This window comes from Nycticebus coucang, chromosome 12 (genome assembly GCF_027406575.1).
Source record: "Nycticebus coucang isolate mNycCou1 chromosome 12, mNycCou1.pri, whole genome shotgun sequence".
Taxonomy (NCBI): domain Eukaryota; kingdom Metazoa; phylum Chordata; class Mammalia; order Primates; family Lorisidae; genus Nycticebus; species Nycticebus coucang.
This window is the reverse complement of record NC_069791.1, coordinates 8,679,560-8,701,497: the sequence shown is the minus strand read 5'-3', so window position 1 is coordinate 8,701,497 and position 21,938 is coordinate 8,679,560. Positions and strand designations below refer to the sequence as shown.

Here is a 21,938-nt window from a genome sequence, read left to right as displayed (position 1 = left end):
CTGGGGACTGGGCTCTAGGGGTCTCTAGAGATTACCCAATACTCAGACTTGGCACAATGCTTGTATCTGGGGACATGTTTCTTCTTGCATGTGTGAGGCAGGATAATCAGTACACTCTCTGGACAACCTCAAAAAAAAAAAAAAAAAAAAGAAAGAAAACAGTAATCTCAGCTTTGGAAACCCTTTGGCTAAAAAATGACTAAGTAATGAGAGGCTATTTCTACATGCATTTTCCTCTGTCCACAATGCTGTGTCACTGTGAGCTGGGCGTCTATGCACAGGCATTACGGCCACTTCATGTCTGTGTGCACTGTCCTCTGACAAGCATCCCTGTAGAAACCTCACAGGACTTGCAAGCCATCATTTTAGTGGGAAGAAAAGTGTCTCCTGGGTTAGAGTTACGTTTAATATTACAGTGGAAGAATTAGGGTACAGGCCTGGGGGTAAACCGGGCAACTACAAAAATGTATTAATAAACCACGACAGTTGTTCCAGGAACAGCCAATCTTAATCCCTGCCTTTATTTTTGGAAAAGTGACCATGTTGCTACATGAGAAGAGGGCGGGTGACTATCCTCTGAAGGTGACAGAGGGGCCCCTGTGGCCTGTGCCTGCCTTTTTCCAATAAAGGGTGAACTGGAAAGGAAGGGAAAACACACACTTGTTTCCCCCTTTTCCCACCCTCTTAGATTGCCATGAGCAGAATTAAAGACTTTAAAGTCAATGGTATGGTAAATATGCTCTCTTAGATGATGTGAGTGGAACAGAGGATCCCACTATCTACAATTAGTAGATAGGGGTCAGTTAGAATCCCAGGGTTAATTGGGGTTGCTAGGAATAAAGGAAACAGAACTGCGAAAATTCTAAAGCAGCAAGAGAAATAGATGATGAAGAAAGTCTCCCATGTCTTTTGACTTCAGAAGCCTAGGTTATTTCCTTCCAACACCAGTCCTGATCTTTAGTGCTGACAACTTCTAAAGTAACAGTTTTGTTTTAGTTTAGTTTTAGTTTAGTTTAGTTTAGTACCAGGTCCAGAGTAGGTGATAAAAAAGAATTTTTTATACGTGGTTTGTTCTCAATTCAAAGATCTTGTACTAGAAGATGGACAGCTATAACCACAGAGACCAAGAGATGTTCTGATATCCTACAAAGGATATACATGAAATGCATGTGCATGTCTGCCTGTAAACACATGCACACACTCATTTTAATAAACAGGAGAGAAAATGCCCTGTAGTACCATGCACCACCACAGACTACACTGATTCGCAGAGCTGGTTTCTACAATTTCCATACCCCATTGGGAATTTTTCTATTTGAGACAGAGTTTTACTTTGTTGCCCTTGGTAGAGTGCCATGGTGTTATAGCTCACAGCAACCTCAAACTCTTGGGCTCAAGTGATTCTCTTGCCTCAGCCTCCCAAGTAGCTGGGACTACAGGTGCCCACCACAACGCCTGGCTATTTTTAGAGACGAGGTCTTGCTCTTGCTCAGGTTGGTCTTGAACCTACGAGCTAGGCAATCCACCTGCCTCCGCCTCCCAGAGTGCTAGGATTATAGGCGTCAGCCACCACACCCTGCCTACCCCACTGGGAATTTCAAGGCCAAGTGCCCATGGCAGACACTAGCAGAAACTGGTAGAGATATGAGTAACAAAAAAGGGCAAGAACTGTTCAGCCTGTAAGAGACTCATGTTTGGCCTGGATGAAGGTTGAAGTCACTGCTCCTTAAAGGTAAGAACAGATCACACCTAATAAGTAAGACTAATTCCAGAATCAGCATCTAACACAGTGAAGATGCAAAAAAAAAAAAAAAAATCTTTTAGCATTTCTAAATGGGGAAAACTGGCAAAACATCTCCCTCTCACCAGAAGAGGGCACTCTGACATTCCTACAGCAGAATGGAATGGGGATGGTTAGAGAATAAAAATTAAGACTTTGCCCTCGCCAGACCCCCTGAAGGTTTTAACTGCAGGTTTTAACTGTCAGGGTAGGGTGAAAAGTATACAAACAGGGATAGCTGTGACTTGGTGTGTACGGGAAGCTCTTGGCAAAGACAATGAGAGGCTGCATGGCACAAACTTAGTGACCTGGAATAGCTGGCCCCTCCAAAGAGGGCCTTTAGCTGTTTAACATGATGTCCATTTATTTCTCACTGGAGGGAAAAGGGATAGAGTACAAAGTCTGTTCAAAATTGTCGAAGATGTAGCATGGGATATGGAAAAAGACACTGCTGGGCGTGGTGGCTCACACCTATAATCCTAGCACTCTGGGAGGCCAAGGTGAGTGGATCACTTGAGCTCAGGAGTTGGAGATCAGCCTGAGCAAGAGTGAGACCCTGTCTCTACTACAAAGAGAAAAACTAGCCAAGTGTCATGGCAGGTGCCTGCAGTCCCAGCTATTCAGAAAGCTGAGGGAAGAGGATCCCCTGAGTCTAAGAGTTTGAGGTTGTTGTGAGCTATGATGATGCCATGTCCCTCAACCCAGGGCAACAGTTAAGGCTCTGTCTCAGAAAAAAAAAAAAAAAAAAAAGACTCAAATTCAATTTCTAGGACTGTGATCTTAGGCAAGTTATTTAATCTCTTTAAATCAAATTTCTACCTCAAAAAGTTGTGATGACAATTAAAATGTTATAAGAGTATACTATAAACTGCTAAACAAATCTAAGATATGACTTAAAAAGCATTTAGTCAACTTCCCTCATACTCCCAAAAAAAAGAAAAGCTGCCTATAGGAAGAGTGAGTACAGGAGACACAGTATGAGTACAATGCTGGATTCTGAAATGAAAAAAAAGAAAAGAAAAAGGAAGACAACAATAAAAACTGGACAAGAGACATGAATAGAACCTTTCCTCGCAAGGACAGAAGAATGGCCAATAAACACAAGAAAAAATGCTCATCATCCCTAACAATTAGAAAAATGCAAATCAAAACACTTTGAGGTCAGTGAGAATGGCCCACGCCACAAGGCCTCAAAGCAATAGTTGCTAGCTTGAGTGCAGAGAGAACACTCATGCACTGTTGAAGGACTACAAACTATTGTTTTGTTTTTTGAGACAGAGTCTCACTATGTTGCCCTCAGTAAATGCCGTGGTGTCACAGTTCATAGCAACCTCAAACTCTTGGGCTTAAGCGATTCTCTTGCCTCAGCCTCCCAAGTAGCTGGGACTACAGGCGCCTGCCACAATGCCCAGCTATTTTTTTGTTGAAGTTGTCATTGTTGTTTAGTTGGCCTGGGCTGGGCTTGAACCCACCAGCCTTGGTGTATGTGGCTGGAGCCATAACCACTGTGCTATGGGTGCCAAGCCAGGGATTGCAACCTATTAATAGTACAGCCTCTATAGAAAGCAATATGGAGATTCCTCAAAGAATTAAAAGTATGGTGGGATTACACCAGCGGTGCATCTTACAAGGGTATATGTGAAACTTGGTAAATGTGGAATGTAAGTGTCTTGGCACAAGTAACTGAGAGAATGCCAGGAAGGCTATGTTAACCAGTGTGATGAAAGTGTGTCAAACGGTCTGTGAAGCTAGTGAATGATGCCCCATGATCATATCAATGTACAATGACTTAAAAAAAAAAAAAAAAAAAAAAGAACTAAAAGTAGACCTACCATTTGGCCCTTCAATTCCCCTACTAAGCATTTACCTAAACAACAACAACAAAAAAGACATTTTACCACAGGGACATTTGGCCTAGAATGTTCACAGCTGCTATGTTCACAATCGCAAAGATGTGGAAACAACTGAAGTGCCCATCAACATATGAATGGATTAACAAACTGTCATATACTATACCATGAAATACTATTCAGTCACAACAAAGATGGAGATTCTGCATTCTGTTTAACAACCTGGCTGGATTTGGAGAATATTCCTCTAAGCGGCTCACGATTAGAAAACAAGAATCACGTGTACTCAATACCAATTTGAAATTAGGAGATTAACAATTACAGACCCACATGAGAGAAAATCTCAATGAAATTCAAGGATGAGGAGGAACAGGGGGCTCGCTGGCTTCCCTCCCAGTGAGAACAATACATGGATACTGGGAACACTCTCTGGCTGCAGGACACAGCTCAACTCTGACTTTAAACCAGCATAATAATTTGTGGCCTCATATTAATCTGAAATAAAAAAGAATCATTAAAAAAAAAAAAAGACAACAGGAAAGCAAGGAACTGAATTAGAAATATGGCTACCCAGGGATGAGGCAACCAACCCTCATGTGTTGAGAGGTCAGCCTCAGTACTCCTAAAAACACCAGCCAAGACTTTGGTCTTTCTTCATGATGGAATCACAGTAGAGAGAGGCCTGCACTCTTTCTGCCTTTCCCAGCTCTGGAGCATAAGCCCTTCAGCTATGTTTGTTCTTGCCAGTGCCCAAGACCCCCTCCTCCCAATTCTTTATTCTCTTACCTGAGTACTGCTGTGGCATCTGTGGTGGACTGCAGGGAGAGGGAGACTGAGGCATCTGGTACTGCTCAGAGCCAGGAGGTTGCAGAAACCCCACAGAAGGGCTGGGGAGAGGGAGAAGAGAGGAGTGGTGAACCAGTAGAGGGAGGAACACAGCTCCTGGCAAACAGCTGCTGCTTCCTAGGCCTCCCCTGTGGGAAGCAGAGGCAGCTCCAAGCCATTCCCAGACCAATTTGCCATGCAATTTCTAAAATCACTCATCAGTTCAAAGTTAATTATATATATTTGTACTTGATCATCTTTCAATTAGGAAGCCGCTAATCAGTGCTACAGATGGAATGTTAGCGACACATGCTCTTCCCAACACTGTGGAAACATCATACAGATAGGTGCACACGCATACACAGATTCCAAGAAACACAAAGAGAGTGCCAGAGAGCGACACACAATGCTGGACAGAGATGGATTAAAGAAAGCCTCAGACTGCTAATTATTTTTTCCTAAAAGTAAAAAATTAAAAAAAAAAAACACTAAGGGGTAGGTGCCTGTAGCTCAACCAAAGGGCCAGCCCCGTGCACTGGGGATGGCAGGTTTGAACCCGGTCAGGGCCTGCTAAACAAAAACAAACAAACAAAACACTAAGAAGATACATGATTTAAGATATGTACACACAATGGCAAACACAGCCACCTAAAGACAAACAGAATAAAAACCCCACAAAACACAGAATATGGAGGCACGTTTAAAAAGAGATAAATATACACACATGGGGAGACAGACACACAAAAACATATACAGTGAGCCCAGAACTGATTCTAGTTCCAGCTCTGCTTCTAACTTATCTATGTGAAATTGAGTAAGTTTCTTAACATCCTTAGCTAGAATTTCCTCATTTAAAAACAAGGGGGCAGTGCCCGTAGCTCAGTGAGTAGGGCGCTGGCCACATGTATCGAGGGTAGCGGGTTCAAACCCAGCCCTGGCCAAATTGTAACAAAAAAATAGCCAGGTGTTGTGGCCGGTGCCTGTAGTCCCAGCTACTCGGGAGGCTGAGGCAAGAGAATCGCGTAAGCCCAAGAGTTAGAGGTTGCTGTGAGCTGTGATGCTATGGCACTCTACCAAGGGCAACAAAGTGAGACTGTCTCTAAAAAAAACCAAACAAACATAAAAAATTAAGGGAGGGTGCAGTGCCTGTGGCTCAGAGGAGTAGGGTGCTGGCTCCATATGCTGGAGGTGGCGGGTTCAAACCCAGCCCCAGCCAAAAACAGCAAAAAAAAAAAATTAAGGGAGGAAAATAATAAGAGGAGTAGATTAGATTATTTCTAAGGTGCTTTCTACTTCTAAAATTCTACTAGGTACGACCTACCTACACTCAAATATATAGAAAGAGATATAGTATATAGAAATAGACACACCCCTGGTTTTTCATTCCCAGATAGAAACGGCAGTACACAGGAAAATTTACACATATACACTCCAAAACTGCTTCTCTTAACAATGAATCGTTTCTATTCCACAGTTTTCAGTCCCACTCCTTTGAAAAATGAAAAATGGGGGAAAATCATAAATTATAAATCTTTTTTTTTTTTTTTTTGAGACAGAGTCTCATTCTTTCACCCTTGGTAGATTGCTGTGCTGTCACAGCTCATAGCAACCTCAAACTCTTGGGCTCAAGTGATTCTCTTGCCTCGGCCTCCCAAGTAGCTTGGACTACAGGCGCCAACACAACGCCAGCTATTTTTGTTGTTGTTGTTGCTGTTGTCATTGTTGGTTACCTGTCCCAGGCTGGTTTTGAACCCACCAACTTCGGTGTATGTGGCTGGCGCTGTAACCACTGTGGTACGAGAACTGAGCCTTTTTTTTTTTTTTTTGAGACAGAGTCTCACTTTGTTGCCCTTGGTAGAGTGCCATGGCGTCATAGCTCACAGCAACCTCAAACTCTTGGGCTCAAGCGACCTTCTTGCCTCAGCCTTCCAAGCTGGGACTACATGTGCCCACCACAACACCCAGCTATTTTTAGAGACAAAGTCTCACTCTGGCTCAGCCTGGTTTCAAACTCCTGAGCTCAGGCAATCCACCTGCCTTGCCCTCCCAGAGTGCTAGGATTACTGAGGTGAACCACCGTGCCCAGCCTACAACATTATAAATCTTTGAAGCAGGAATTGTTTTCTGCTGATGAGCTCTTATGCAGATGCCAAATCAACGAGGAGAAAAGGAGAATGAACTCCCTCATATTCACCTACATCAGGCACTACTACAACCCACCAACTTCAGTGTATGTACCTAGCGCCGCAACCATTGTGCTATGAGCGCCAAGAGTCTTACTTTGTCACCCTCGGTAGAGTGCTGTAGCATCACAGCTCACAGCAACCTCCAACTCCTGGGCTTAGGTGATTCTCTTGCCTCAGCCTTCCGAGTAGCTGGGACTACAGGCGCCCGCCATAATGCCCAGCTATTTTTGGTTACAGTTTGGCGGGGGCCGGGTTCGAACCTCCCACCCTCAGTATATGGGACCAGCACCCTACCCACTGAGCCATAGGCGCTGCCCCACTACTACCATCTTTACTCCTGCCTTTCTTTTAGCCAGTAGAAACAAAACCATGGTGCCACAATTACTGAAAGTCTATAGGAGATGCTCCGTTCTTTGGGAGTTCTCACCTTGTACCATTCTGCTGAGCCGGGGAGATCACGCTGTAGTATACTGGTACACCCCCTGCAGGGAGGCCTCCTTGCACAGACTGGCTTGCAGGGACCAACATAGGTTGCTGGAAAGGTGGCTGAACCACATTTTGTGAGTCATTACCCACTGGAACCTGGAGGGGAAAGAGAAGAAAAGGACTACTCATGCTCCCATTGAGATCCAGACAACAGCCTAGTTATTACTAGACAAAGGGTATTATGACTTCCTTCCCTACCTTTTAGAGCCTCTTCTTGTTCTCCCCATCTGCCTAAAGAGAATTTAGGCATTTCTCCCTTTTCCAAATACCACCCTTGGGTATCTAACATACAGGAAGGAGCCTGATTTCCTTTAGAGATTATTTTCCTGGGCATATGCTCATTTGCATGGCTGTATAAAGACCAAACAATTCAAAGACTCTTTTTAGATTCTATAGACTTCTCTCAGAGGAAAAAAAACCTAAAAATTCTAGAGCAAAGTAGACAATAGTCTAGTATTGGAGCTGTCAGTCTGAATGATCCCCAAAGGCTTCCTTTTCCTGATCCTGAGGACTAGGTGATTTTCCCAATGCAGAATGCACCCACTTGGTAAGAAGGCAGTGGAGTGTACTGAACCACCAGGCCTTGCATCTGGCCCCCCATGCTGCTCCTCTGGTTGCTGAGCAGGCCCTGGTTCTGAGGCTGCTGGACCCCAATCATGCCTTGGTAAGCCGCCTGCTGCTGGTTAGGCATCATGGGCTGTAAACCTAGGGGTGGGCAAGTTAGAGAAGACGCTAGCATGAATGTTTAGGAGGTCACTCTATCAATAATTTCCTTTTCCATTCTATTAATTTTTTACTTTCTTTTTTTTCCCTGGAGATCTGAGTCTCTTCTTAGGGCCCTAATCATTCCTGCCCCTTCCCTCACCCACCTTTTCAATGGGGAAGATAATTCTTCTCTCTTTCTCAGTCTGCCCTTCCCCTATTCACTGCCTTCTTACACCAGCAGTTCCTCTTACCAGGCTGCTGGGATGGCTGAGGCAGCTGTTGACCACGTTGGGGGCTGTAGGCCACCGGGTGAGAAAGAGGTCGATATTGCTGGTTGGAGTTAGGATACTGTCCAGGAGGGTAAAAGGAAACCTGGATCTATGGTGGGAGGAAAAAGATGTGTGAGAGATCCCTCAAATTCGGCCCTACTATTGGCCAATTACTAAATACCTCAAGCTTGATGGCCAGAAATATGTAAATGGAGATATTCTGGACCTGCAATTATGGGATTAGTATAGAAGTTTGAAATAAAACAGAAAGGGCTGGTGTTATACAGAAAGAAGACCTTCTGGCTAGAACAACTCTCGAGTGCAAGGCAGGGAAAGGTATCCCTTCTGGTCTGTCTAAACTAGAAGAAGAAAGGGGGTATATAATACCAGATAAGCTGAATCAGTGATGTACACTTGAAACTGGAGCTGCTTACCTGTTGAGGGGGCTGCATGTAGCCCTGGGGTGGCAGGACTTGCTGAGTAGGTGGTGCATGGCTAGAAGTGGAATAGCTGGAAGTGGGGAGGGGCTGTCCGGCAGAAGCCATGAGGAAGCTGGTCTGCTGAGGGTGCTGGGAGATAAGTGGGGGCTGGAACAGAGCTGAGGATGGGTCAGCTGCTTCAGTAGAGCCTTGGCGGCTAAGACTCATTTGTCCAAAGGGATTGCTGAGGTCATCTGCCTGTGGAAAGAGTAGGGAACTCAAGGACTGGGGCTTGTATCAAGCTCATGTCTTTGGCTTCAAAGAAAGAGAGAAATACTAATTCTCCTTATAGATCTGGTGTAGTCCTGCCTCAGTGCCCTTATAGGTGGTTTTTGGCCCTAAGCCTGTCATGTGGTATTTGAAATTATTATGGGTTTGGCGCCCATAGCACGGTGGCTACGGAGACAGCCACATACACCGAGGCTGGCGGGTTTGAATCCAGCCCAAGCCAGCTAAACAACAATGACAACTGCAACAAAAAATAGCCGGGTGTGGGCAGCGTCTGTGGTTCAGTGGGTAGGGCGCCGGGCCCATATACCTAGGGTGGCAGGTTCAAGCCCGGACCCGGCCAAACTGCAACAACAACAAAAAAAAATAGCTGAGTGTTGTGGCAGGCGCCTGTAGTCCCAGCTACTTGGGAGTCTGAGGCAAGAGAATTGCTTAAGCCTAGGAGTTTGAGGTTGCTGTGAGCTGTAACGCCACAGTACTCTACCAAGGGCGACATAGTGAGACTCTGTCTCAAAAAAAAAAAGAAATTTCAAGCCCAGCTGCAGATAGGTTTGGCACCTACCTTTCCCTCCCTACCACATGTGAGGGAACAATGGCTGCCCTGATTAGCATCATTATTAGGATTTCTCTTGGGGAGCAATGGTACAATTTCCATATAGAGAAAAAAACAGGACAAACAGGGGGTTAAAGAAAATGATTATGAGTCTTTCCATTTCTTTTTTTTTGAGACAGAGTCTCACTTTGTTACCCTTGGTAGAGTGCCGTGGTGTCATAGCTCACAGCAACCTTAAACTCCTGGGCTCAAGTGATTTTCCTGTCTCAGCCTCCTGAGTAGCTGGGACTATAGGTGCCCACCACAACATCTAGTTATTATTTTTATTTATTTATTTATTTATTTATTTATTTTTTACATCTAGTTATTTTTAAAGACGGGTGTCTTGCTCTTGCTCAGGCTGGTCTCAAACTCCTGAGCTGTGGCAATCCACCAGGCTTGGCCTCCCAGAGTGCTAGGATTATAGGTGTAAGCCACCATGCCTGGCCGAGTCTTTCCATTTCCTTTCTTCCTCATACTCACAACCACAAAAAGGGACCCTGCATTGCCATAACTCCTATTTTTATAATAAAGGACCCAGATAACACCTTAAGCAGAGCATGGTGGCTAGATTCATGAGCCTCCACAGCACTGCCTGTGTAGCAGCAAGACTGGGGGGCTCCCACTCCCACTGCTCATCTTCTTACTCCCTCTCAATGTCATTTCCACCTTTGTTCTCTGACACTAGCCTAGTGTTCTCCCGCCCTTCAGAAACCACTTCCAATTCTCACCTCCGAAAGGAGGCCAGGGTGAGTGGCTAAGCTGGAGGATAAGACTGACTGGCCAGGCTGTAATTAACTTTTTTTCTCAGCTCTCTTCCCTAAGCAACAAAGGTGATGGTGTTCCATCTTTCACTTACAAGCTGATAGGTTAGAGTTTGTTATCTTCCTCTTCCCTTCTACTCCCTGGATAGTAATTCTCATTCACTCTCTCTCCCCCATCTCCACCTACATACACACCAGAGCAACAGTTCTTTTGCAAAAGAAACTAGTAGAAACCAAAAGATGATGTTTTTCTACAGTTTCATTCAATTTTCAGGGATCTGATCTTTAAGTTAGATGTTTTGCTACCTTATTGGGCACGAGTAGATGACAAGTAGACTGGATTAGAGATTCACTGAGGCCCATATTTCAGGACTTTTCAGAATGGAGATAAGAGGTAGGAGGAAAGAGGGGATTTTAGAGAAAAAGCTAAAGGCTTTATTAACACAAAGCAAAAACTCAGTGCTCCTAAAACCGTGATGGAAATTGTCAACTACAAGGCAAATCAGATCTTCAGAGGATTTTTAGTAACAGCACAAACAATTTGAACAGCAAGTGCTATGCAGTGGGAGAGGGTATTTTTATATATTATAAAATGACATGGCATGGGCAGTGCCTATGGCTCAGTGAATAGGATACTGGCCCCATATACTGAGGGGGGTGGGTTCAAACCTGCCCTGGCCAAACTGCAACAAAAAAATAGCCAGGCGTTGTGGCGGGCACCTGTAGTTCCAGCTACTCAGGAGGCTGAGGCAAGAGAATCGCCTAAGCCCAAGAGTAGGAGGTTGCTGTGAGCTGTGACACCACAGCACTCTACCGAGGGTAACAAAAACTCTGTCTCTAAAAAAATAAATAAATAAAATAAAAAATAAAAATGACATGGTAAAATAGAGGAATAGCTCAAGTTTTTAGCAATGATACCAGAGAATGTTTTTATTTTTAATTAAAATTATAGGGAACCATTCTGTACAGAATACACTGGGTTCCTCAGACATATCTAGGGACAAATTAACTGAAGGATGTACATGGTACATAGAGAGATGAGGAGCCTAAGTTCTAAGAATACCAATTTCACTATCCCTCCTGAAACTTGGGGGGACTCAGCATTCTTCTGTCTTATATTTAGGCTTTTTTAAAAATATTTAGGCATCTTTTGATGTGCTGTGACCAGACTGTTAGAATGGTGTATAATTCAGCCTGTGCTGGACTCTTTAAAGGAATGGTTCCCAGCCCTTCAAAATCACAGCCTGCTTGCAAGGCTCTCACAGACTGACCCAGGCATACCACAGATACAGGCCACACACAAACAAGACGAAAAGGGGAATGGAGTTTGTACCATGTTGTACTGCTGGGGCGGAGAGACTGGCAGAAGGACTTGGGGACAGGAGCTTGGAGAGAACTGAACAGGCTGCGAAGAGGACTGCAGAGACGGGACTGGCTGTGGACCAGCAGAGAGGCATATGGAAACGGGAAGAGAAAAGGAGGCAAAGGAAGAGGCAGGAGGGTAGAGATGGGGAGGAAAAGGGAAGGAACAAACAAGGTTAATAATCATAAGAAAACTTCACATGAGTAACAAGGCTGCTGAGCATGCCTGCTTCTACATTTCACATCTCTCTGACAAACAGGTAATCTCTCTGAAAAGACCTCCTGCACTCCCTGCCCCATTGGCCACTCAGAACTCAGAAGCTATTGGGAGCAATCTGAGGACTCGCAGAGCCAGAGTCTGCTGCCTGATCCCAAACACAGCTTTTCCCAATGCTTTTTTTCTGAACACACAAATTGGGGAACACAATCATAATCCTCCTTGAATGCCACTTGAGAAGGGATTCCTGTCTGCATTGCTGCACTGCTTCTGTAGGAAGGGTTATCCAAGGTCTGGCCACACTCTGATTTCGCATCACAGCTCCCCTGGAGGAGGAGAGGAAGTGCTCATTCACAATGATTGTCTCCCTCTCAAGACCAGAGAAAGAAAAAACACACAAGATCATGCTTCTGGCTACTTGCTTTTTTTTTTTTTTGAGATAGAGTCTCACTCTGTCACCCTCTGTAGAGTGCTGTGGTGTCATAACTCAAAGCAACTTCCAACTTTTGGGCCCAGGCAATTCTCTTGCCTCAGTCTCCTAACTAGCTGGGACTACAAGCGCCTGCCACAATGCCTGGCTTTTTCTTTTTCTTTTTTTTTTGTAGAGACAGAGTCTCAGTGTACCGCCCTTAGGTAGAGTGCCGTGGTGTCACACGGCTCACAGCAACCTCTAACTCTCAGGCTTACGCGATTCTCTTGCCTCAGCCTCCCAAGCAGCTGGGACTACAGGCGCCCACCACAACACCCGGCTATTTTTTGTTGCAGTTTGGCCGGGGCTGGGTTTGAACCCGCCACCCTCGGCATATGGGGCCGGCGCCCTACTCACTGAGCCACAGGTGCTGCCCTTTTCTTTTTTTTTTTAAGAGATGGGGTCTTGCTTTTGCTCTGGTTGGTCTTGAACCTGTGAGCTCAGGGCAATCCACCTGCCTCAGCCTCCCAGAGGCTGGCTGGCTACTTCCTTCTGTCCCATGATTGTTCTGTGTTCTCCAGGCTATAAGGGAAGTATGAAAAATCTCCTCCCAAAGCAAACAGGAAAGATTTAGGAATAAAATATAAATAGCCTAGCTTTGGTATTTATCCGATTAGTTCCTTCGCTAGCCTCAAGCAGGAAGATTTGTTTATTAGGAACACGGAGAGTTCTAAACCAACTAATGGTCAGTTATATTTTTTTCTCTCCCTTCTTCCCCTCTAGCCATTTCAATCACTTCATCAGTCATAGACCCTGGAGGTGGGAGGGATGGGGAAGAGGATGGAAGTAGTATTTATATTCTTGTCTCAATACATAGTCTTATCGCAGTCTCACACAAGAATCCTGCAGGGTAATAGCCATTCTCACTAGCGTTAAGTGATACTTCAGTGTGCTTTTTATTTACATTTTCCTGATAATTAGAGATGTTAGGCATTTTTTCATATATTTATTGGCCATTAGTCTATCTTCTTTTGAAAAGCTTATATTCATGTCTTTTGCCCACTTTTTTAATGGGGTAGTTTGATTTTTTTCTTGCTGATATTTACAAGATATTCTCTATGTGTTGGCCACATCCTTGTAAAATTTTGTAATGAGTATTTTGTAAATAAAGGTACATTAGCTACCAATTTCCCATTTCCCTATGTATGGTGACTTTGGAGACACTCTGCAGTGCTATTTAGAGAACTGCGAAAAGAAATTTTTTTCAAAAGGAATCTCTTTAAATTCTTACCAAGTTTTCGTCTCCCAAGTAGCTGGGACCACACGCGCCCGCCACAATGCCTGGCTATTTTTTTGTTGCAGTTTAGCTGGGGCGGGGTTTGAACCTGCCACCTTTGGTATGTGGGGCCGGCACCCTACCCACTGAGACACAGGCGCTGCCCAATTTTCTATTTTTAATTTTTAAAAATTTTTTAGCTGGGAGCTGTGACACCACAACACTCTACTGAGGGCAGCATAGTAAGAATCTGTCTCAAAAAAAAAAAAGAAAAGAAAAGAAAAAAAATTTTTTGAGACACAGTCTCAGTGTGTTGCTCTGGGTATGGTGTCATAGCTCACAGCAACCTCAAACTCTTGGGCTCATGCAATCCTCTTGCCTCAGCCTCCTGAGTAGCTAGGACTATAGAAGCCCACCACAACACCCAGCTAGTTTTTCTGTTTTTCGTAGAGACTTGGTCTTGCTCTAAAGCTCAGGTTGGTCTTGAACTCCTGAGCTCAAGCAATCCACCTGCCTCAGCCTCCCAGATTGCTGGGATTAAAGGCGTGAGCCACCACATCCGGCCCATCACACTTGTGAGTTTTGTTTGCTTGTTTATTTATTTTGAGACAGAGTCTCACTATGTTGCCCTTGGTAGAGTGCCGTGGCATTACGGCTCATAGCAACCTCAAACTCTTGGGCTTAAGCGATTCTCTCTCTTTTTTTTTTTTTTTTAGATATAGTCATTTTATTTTCTTTTTCTTAACCGATTCTCTTGCCTCAGCCTCCCAAGTAGCTGGGGACTATAGGTGCCCACCACAATGCCTGGCTATTTTTTGTTGCAGTTGTCATTGTCGTTGGGTTTGAATGCACCAGCCTCAGTGTATGTGGCTGGTGCCATAACCACTGTGCTATGGGCGCGGAGCCCACTTGTGAGTTTCGAATAAAGAGTAGAGTGAGAATAAATGATGCTCCTCTCTTAGGCCTCCCCTAACTGGGGAAAGGCAGTGGTACAAGGAAGGGGTATCACTTCCTATTTCTTAAGCTATTCCATAGTTACTCTCAGCTATAGTTCTCTTCTTTAAAACTTTCAAATTCCAGAGCCAGAGAACTTCTGAAAAATAATAAGGAAATTTATTTAGAAAAGAAAGACAAGATTGGCCCTGAGGGACAGGGCTGCCACCTACTGGTGGATTTGGTGCAAGATCACTGGCTCCTGGATACCTGAGGACCACAGGACAGAGGCTCAGAGGGCTCCTTTTCAAGAGATCCACTCTGTTTTAAGTAATCTGGGCAAAAGGAAATCATTGGTTCTTTAATCCTCAGCCTCACCCCTTGGTTTCATGTGTTCATTGACCTATAATATGAAGGCCTGCTCTGACAGAGGAACCCTGCCAAGAAAGGAAAGAGCAGGGCGGCCCCTGTGGCTCAGTCGGTAAGGCGCTGGCCCCATATACTGAGGGTGGGGGGTTCAAAGCCAGCCCCCGGCTGAACTGCAACCAAAAAATAGCCGGGTGTTGTGACGGGCGCTTGTAGTCCCAGCTACTCGGGAGGCTGAGGCAAGAGAATCGCTTAAGCCCAGGAGTTGGAGGTTGCTGTGAGCTGTGTAATGCCATGGCACTCTACCGAGGGCCATAAAGTGAGACTCTGTCTCCACAAAAAAAAAAAACTAAGCCTGGGGCAAATACTTCTTGCTACAGAGCTAAAGGTACCTACCTTTTCTCTAAATTTTTCTAAAGGAAACACTTAAGTAAGCATAGTGGTGTGTGTGCATCATCATGTCCTAATCCCTGCACTGTCAGGTGCCATTTCAGAAACTGAACACTAATTATTCTTGGGCTTGGCAACTTCAGTTTGGAGAATCCCCAGCACTGGAGAGCCAGTCAGGGAAAAAGAAAAGAGAAAGGAGAAAATGGCAGTAGGAAGAAGAGAAAAAATAGAGAGGAAGAAAAAAAAGAGCCAGGCATGCTGGCTCACGCCTATAATCCTAGCACTCTGGAAGGGTGAGGAGTGTAGAATGCCTGAGCTCACATGTTTGAGACCAGCTTGAGCACGAGGGAGACCCCTGTCTCTAAAAATAGCCAGGCATTGTGGTGGGGACCTATAGTCCCAGCTACTTGGGAGGCTGACGCAAGACAATCTCTTGAGTCCAAGAGTTTGAGGTTGCTGTGAGCTAGGACACTTCAGCACTCTATGGAGGGAGACAAAGTGAGACTCTGTCTCAAAAAAGAAAGAAAAAAAAAGAAAAGAAAAGAAAAAGAGGAGATATATACAGTGGGGTGGTGATGTAATTTTAGCAGCTTCCATAAATGCTTCTGGGACACTGAAACTTACCTGGCTAAGATTCTTCGGTTTGGAGTTAGTGAAGACAAGTGATCTCACGAATGACTCTCTAAGATATCAAAGAACTCTATACCAAACAATGCTCCCTTATCCCCAAGCCATAGCCCCTACCCTAGTGCCACACTCAGGAGACGAGTAATACCAACAACTGATCAATCCAGTAGCAGGAACAAAAAGTGAGTAGAAGTTGGGGTTTATCTAAAGTTTTATTCCCAAATGGTTATTCTCTTATCTCTTTGTTCTTCACCCACTCTTGCTGTCTGTTTTTAGGTGTGGATGGCAAGTGGAAGTTAGAGGCGAATGGAAAACTGAGAAGAAGAAAAGAGAGCAAGACTATTAAAATATACACGTTTTAGGAAAAAAAAACCTAGACAATATTGGGACCTTGGGAAAGTGAGTCACACACATACAAAAACACAGTAGGAGACAGCCAGAAGGAGAGAAGCACAGAGTTGATCTACTTACAGGTTTAAATTAAGATAAGAAGAGAAAAGCACACTCCGTGCTTTGGTAGGGAGTCAGATAAGCTGAGATGAATGAGACTTACTGGGGTAAATGGTGGTAGAACAAGCAAGTCAGGACTACAGAGAAAATTGAGTTAGAACTAAGACGAAGGACTGGAATGACTTGCACGTGGGTTATATTTAAATACAAAGCAGAATTTCCTAGATTTTCACGGTTTTGTATTTTAGCTTCATTTCATGATATTTGAGATAGCATAGTACTGGGCCATTCTAGGGTCTTTCTATTCCAGTTTCTAATTCGTGGAGTATTCGTGCTTGGGACTTGCTTCTTTTACCTGGGGAAGAGACATATCTAAGGACAAACTAGACTGACTGAACAGGGGGACGAGGGACTTTAGGAGGTGAACCACGAATTTAAATTGCAGCAGAAAAGCCTGTGGATATATGGGTTTCCTGAGCACCATGGAATACTTCAGGATGAACTATGGGTTTCTGCTCATGAAGAGTTGTATTAATGGGGGAAAAGAATAAATGAGTCTCAGCACAGCTCTACTCAGAGTGTTAAGGTGACTTTTAAACCCAGAACACTGAGGTTTCTGTTTAGAATAGAACCTGCTTCTTAGGCTGATGACTTTCATTGTAAGGAACAAAACTTCATTTAAACCCTAGTTGGACCAATACCTATCAGTCTAGTCCTGTTAAGGTGTGAGAAATAAAGACAACATTCAGGCCTTTGTGTCTTCTGGCACATATATGGCAGGGGTCTTGAGTGTAGTTTCTTTTCCCCTCAAGCCCCAATAGATAAATATGTGTTTACAGGTTAGCACACAAGTCAGATGATGGTGGGAGCTATGATCTTTCCAAGTTCCACATATGGATATGGCGAAAAACCTTGCTAGTTACACAGGATTTAGAGAGAGATGAAGTACAGGAGAAATGTGCTGTGGGATAAAATCTTACTGACAACTCTCAGGAGATAAAGGAAGAAATATAAAGCAGGAAACTCCCAGTCTGACTCCACTAAGTAGAGCCCTCTGGCCAAACTTTTACCCTTATCCTTCCCTCCCTACAACTAACAAATGAGAAATGGGGGAGGGAATAGCATGTGTCCAAAAACAGATCCTTCCTGCCACCCTCTACACAAGAGATATGGCTGTACTTCCAGAGCTTGCTTGAATCAGAGTGGTAGGGTGACAATGAGTGGTGACTCACCTGTGAGACCATGTGATTATTCAAGGGTGGCTGTTGCTGAGGTGTGGGTGGGAGAGCAGGAAGTTGTTGTTGCTGCTGCTGCTGCTGCTGGGCAGTGCAAGGGAGAAGGCCCCGGACAGACTGGGATGAGGTGACCTGGTTGCACACTTCTGGGGCACCTAGTGCCATACCTAAGGCAAAGAGGAGACCCACCAAAAGCTGTAAGCACAAGCCATGAACATGCTGCCCCTGTAAGGCATAGTTGCTGGTTTTCTCTGGTTCCTTGCCCTTCCTCTTCACTCCCCCACTGCCTTGTGAAGACCACAGATACCTTTCAGTTGGCTTACTGAAGGGAATCCTCACCTTAGCAGGTTTCTGCTCCCCAGGGATAGGAATCACCTTGACTGTCAATGTTTGGTTTTGGAATTGGACAAAATGTGAGGCCGCTGAAGCACCTCCCCTGACGTACCCATATTCTGTCCATCATGATTAGAGAGCTGAAAACGTGAATGCTGACTTCCTGGGAGGGTACAGATTCCTGGGCCCTTAAGGGACCTTCTTCTTTTTGCTTTCTTCTCAACTTGCAGCATTTCCTACGTAAGTTGGTGAGAGCACAACCTTGCCTCTTTGAGTACATGGTTGAACACACACATACACACAACATTTACTCAACTATTTTTCCCATTTCTGGGCTCTCCAAGGCATGAACACATTCACACAATATACTTTCACTGAATACCTACTATGTGCCAGGCATCATGTAATAACTAAGGACATAAATGTGAACAAAACACAGTCCTTAAGTAGCACAGGATCTTCTGATGGGAGATGAACAGGCACACATGTACTACAATATGATAAAGATAAGGGATACATCAGTGATATCAACAAAGCTGTTTGAAAGCAAAGACGAAGAAGCAATAACTATTAGAAGTGTCAGGGAAGAATTTAAAAAGGAGGTGGCAGGAGCACTAGATTTAAAGTATGAACAGAGCTTGTCAGACTGAGAAGGTATAAAACTAATGCCACATTCTAGAAATAGCTGGAGGCCTGGAGGGGGATAGGTATCTAGAAATGAGATTGCAATGCCAAACCAGAGTCAGGAAGTTATGCTACTTTAAGTAGTTTGGATTTTATTATGCAGGAGATAACAGAAACAAATGTTTTTAAGAGGGGACCGATGTGTTCAGATCTGTTTTAGATTGGTAGGCTGGCTCTAAAAAGAGCTGAGAGCAGAGCAAGGAGATCAGTTTGGGAGCTAGTGTCATAATTAAAGAAAAGAAAAGAAAAGCAAGATCTGGATAAAGGCTTGGACATTGGGATAAGAAAGAAGATAACAGGGTGGCACCTGTGGCTCAGTGAGTAGGGCGCTGGCCCCATATACGGAGTGTGGTGGGTTCAAACCCGGCCCCGGCAGAACTGCAACAAAAAATAGCCAGGCGTGTGGCAGGCGCCTATAGTCCCAGCTACTGGGAGGCTGAGGCAACAGAATAGCCTAAGCCCAAGAGCTGGAGGTTGCTGTGAGCTGTGACACCAGAGCACTCTGCGGAGAGCGACGGAGTGAAAATCTCTCTTTAAAAAAAAAAAAAAAAGAAAGAAAGAAAATAACAGAGAAGGGCAGTAGAAACCTGAGGGTCAGAAGCATAATCTTCCACACTACTGATGTCTATTGGAGATAACACCTATAGAACTTGCAGGATGAGATTCAAGCAATTCTTTAGAGAGAGGAAACGGTGAAGTAGAGATCCACAGGTATAAGGGGCTAAATACTCTGCTGCAAGAGTGCAGCAGGAATAGATGGATATGGCAAGGCAGCAGATCAGGAGAGCTTAAGGGTGGTTTCGGGGCTTTCGTGTCTGCTCCTTCTAGTCACTGAACTCCAGAAAAGCAGCCAGAGCAATATCCCTTAAAGTTCCAGCCTACTGCCTGCTACCAACTCATAACAAACAGCTAAACTCTACGGATTCTCTCTGCTGAACAAAGCCTCTTTATAATCTCAAGGAGCACAAAATGAAAGCAGCTATCGTTTTTACCTTACTATATAACCTGGGCTGATAGGGATTCCCACCTTAGTCAAAAATCAGATGAATAATCTAGTCCGGGAAAGTCTCCTCCCCCCACTCAGGGTGGAAGGTTTGGAAAAAATTAAGAGAGGGCACTAGATACAAGAAAGGACAATAGATCTAAAAAATCAAATCCCTGGCTGGGCGTGGTGGCTCACATCTGTAATCCTAGCATTCTGGGAGGCTCAGGTGGGTGGGCTGCTTGAGCTTAGAAGTTCATGACCACCCTGAGCAAGAGCAAGACCCCCGTCTCTAAAAATAAAAAAATAGCCTGATGTTGTGGCGGGCGCCTGTAGTCCCAGCTACTGAGGAGGCTGAGGCAAGAGAATTGCTTAACCCCAAGAGTTTGAGGTTGCCGTGAGCTGTGAGGCCACACACTCTACCGAGAGTGACAGAGTGAGACTCTTATCTCAAAAAAATAAAAATAAATAAGAAATCAAATCACCCTCCAGCTATGTTAGGTTTCCAGGAAAATATACTGGGGCAAATATTTTATTAAAGGTAAATATCAGTGACGTGATAGTTCATTACACAACCAAGAAGACAAATACACAGGGACAGGCATGAGAAAGAAAGAATGAAGCAGCAGTACCTGGCCTGGAGATCCTTCCTGCACTGCCACCTTTGCTGCTGCCAATGCTGTCACCTCGGGTAAGGATAGAGATTCCACTGAAGCTGCTGGCTTTGGTGACAGGGGGTCGCATGCTCCGAACAGAGCCATCAGAGTCTGTGCTGCTCCAAGGCCGGGGCTCCAGGGACTTGAGTTCACTGTCTGTGCTGCTCTGGCGGCTGCTTGAGGTGCGGCTCAGCCCTTCACGGTTCCCCCTGCAGAGACCACAGTGGTCAGAGCACCCCCCACCCACCACTTCAGAAGAAGGGATAGGACAGAGTTCATTTCTATTCTCTCAATAACAAAGAGAGGGTGCAGATTAGGGAGAGGATGGACACTGACTTCTTGTTAGCTGGTTGGCCAACTAAGACTTGATGGGAGCAGACAGAACAAGATTCAGTACAGTAACAAAGAACAGAGAGGCAAATCTTGGAGACAGTGAACTGGCAATTAATTCAATACATCGGACCAGAGGTGGATGGGAAACCACACACATGATGCTGAGATTGGCTGTGGGCTTTTCCCCACTCCCTGAGGAGAATCCCACACATGCAGGAAATTGTGGGGAACAGAGGGGTACCAGTTCCTTCTGGGAGTTCTGAAAGCAGGACTCCTAGAAGTTACTATTGCTAGAAGGCAAGAATAGCCAATGACACAGATAAATCCCACAACAGGTCTTCCACATAACACACGTCTAAGCCAGCAGAGGTGCTGCTTATGGCCACCTTTCCAGGAGTTGGAAGAAGAGTATAGAGGACTAAAGGGACATTCTGGAAAACAGTCTACAAAGTCTAAAATGATCCAACCTGTTTGTGGAAGTTCCATGTTAGTGTCTGAGAACAACTGGTACCAGGGTCTCTAACGGTTAAAGTCCTCAGCAAGATCAAGCGAATATGCCCTTGGGAATCAGGATGGCAAGGGGCAGAGGGGACTGACTGTGCCTCGTTGCCTCCATATTCATAGTCCTATCGTCCTGGGCAAAGATATTAAGAAAAGGGATTCTTCCTCTCTTTTTTAGCTCTGGAAACATCATTACCCTGATGTTACAATCACTGTGTATGATTATAAACAGCTGTATGCCTCAAAATAGTGAGCTTGGTCTGAAAATCCTGTCTTGTTGAGCTCTTCCTATTTCTTAATCAATAAGCAACCAAGAGCCAGCAAATTTTCTTTCACATCCCCACCTCCAATAACTAATAACCTCAGGAAACCAAATGACAACAATTACAAAGATTTTGGTATGTATATTGAGAATAATTAAGCAAAAATCATCGTATAGTTTGGGCTCCCTCCTTTTTCACCACCATCTTGCCAAAAGCAAATAGAAAACCTCATCCCAATCTTCTTAGCTTCAAAGGCATTAGACTCAGAGTTATTCTAATAAAGAAGGTGTTTTTCTCAGTGGATTAATATCAAAGAAAATATCTTTCTTTATTAGAACACTTGCTCCAGAGGCGCTGTAAGGAAAATGAGCACAATACATGCTAGGGTCACTTTTTTATTTTTTGGCCAAGCCAACCATGGTGAGCTAAGAACACACTGGCACAGGTGGTTAGCAACATGCTAATTCTTCTCTGAAACCCTAAGTAGGTGTACTTGTGTGTGTGTGCGCGTGTATATACGCACATATAAAATTTAAATCCTTCTCTCTTTATAGTTAGAATAGAAGACTGGAAAATATTCTGTTTCCCCAAAACTTTACCACTTTCTCTTGGAATGTCAAAATAGAATGGGAAACAAGAGAAAAGTGTATGTTAGAGATTTTCTAGGAACAGAATCAGACCTGAAGTAAGAGCCAATAGCTCTATCTCAATGGACAAGCATACTGACAGGACTCAGTAAAAATACATGTGTTTATGG

The 21,938-nt window shown here is 44.4% G+C and overlaps 1 protein-coding gene across 24 annotated transcripts in view; it reads right to left on the bottom strand.

Moving 5' to 3' along the window:
• The window catches only part of R3HDM2 (R3H domain containing 2), a 167,548-nt gene that overhangs the window by 10,909 nt on the left and 134,701 nt on the right, over positions 1-21,938 (bottom strand). For 16 of the 24 annotated variants that reach the window (XM_053554523.1, XM_053554522.1, XM_053554524.1 and 13 more), the window contains 8 exons: positions 20,061-20,293; positions 17,427-17,596; positions 11,498-11,599; positions 8,536-8,778; positions 8,084-8,210; positions 7,672-7,832; positions 7,069-7,223; positions 4,417-4,517 (listed from right to left, as the gene is read on the bottom strand). In XM_053554523.1, the coding sequence (XP_053410498.1) occupies positions 4,417-4,517; positions 7,069-7,223; positions 7,672-7,832; positions 8,084-8,210; positions 8,536-8,778; positions 11,498-11,599; positions 17,427-17,596; positions 20,061-20,293 (1,292 nt within the window). The remainder of the gene's footprint in view (positions 1-4,416; positions 4,518-7,068; positions 7,224-7,671; positions 7,833-8,083; positions 8,211-8,535; positions 8,779-11,497; positions 11,600-17,426; positions 17,597-20,060; positions 20,294-21,938) is intronic. The other 8 variants (XM_053554534.1, XM_053554538.1, XM_053554545.1 and 5 more) reach the window with 1 other exon arrangement.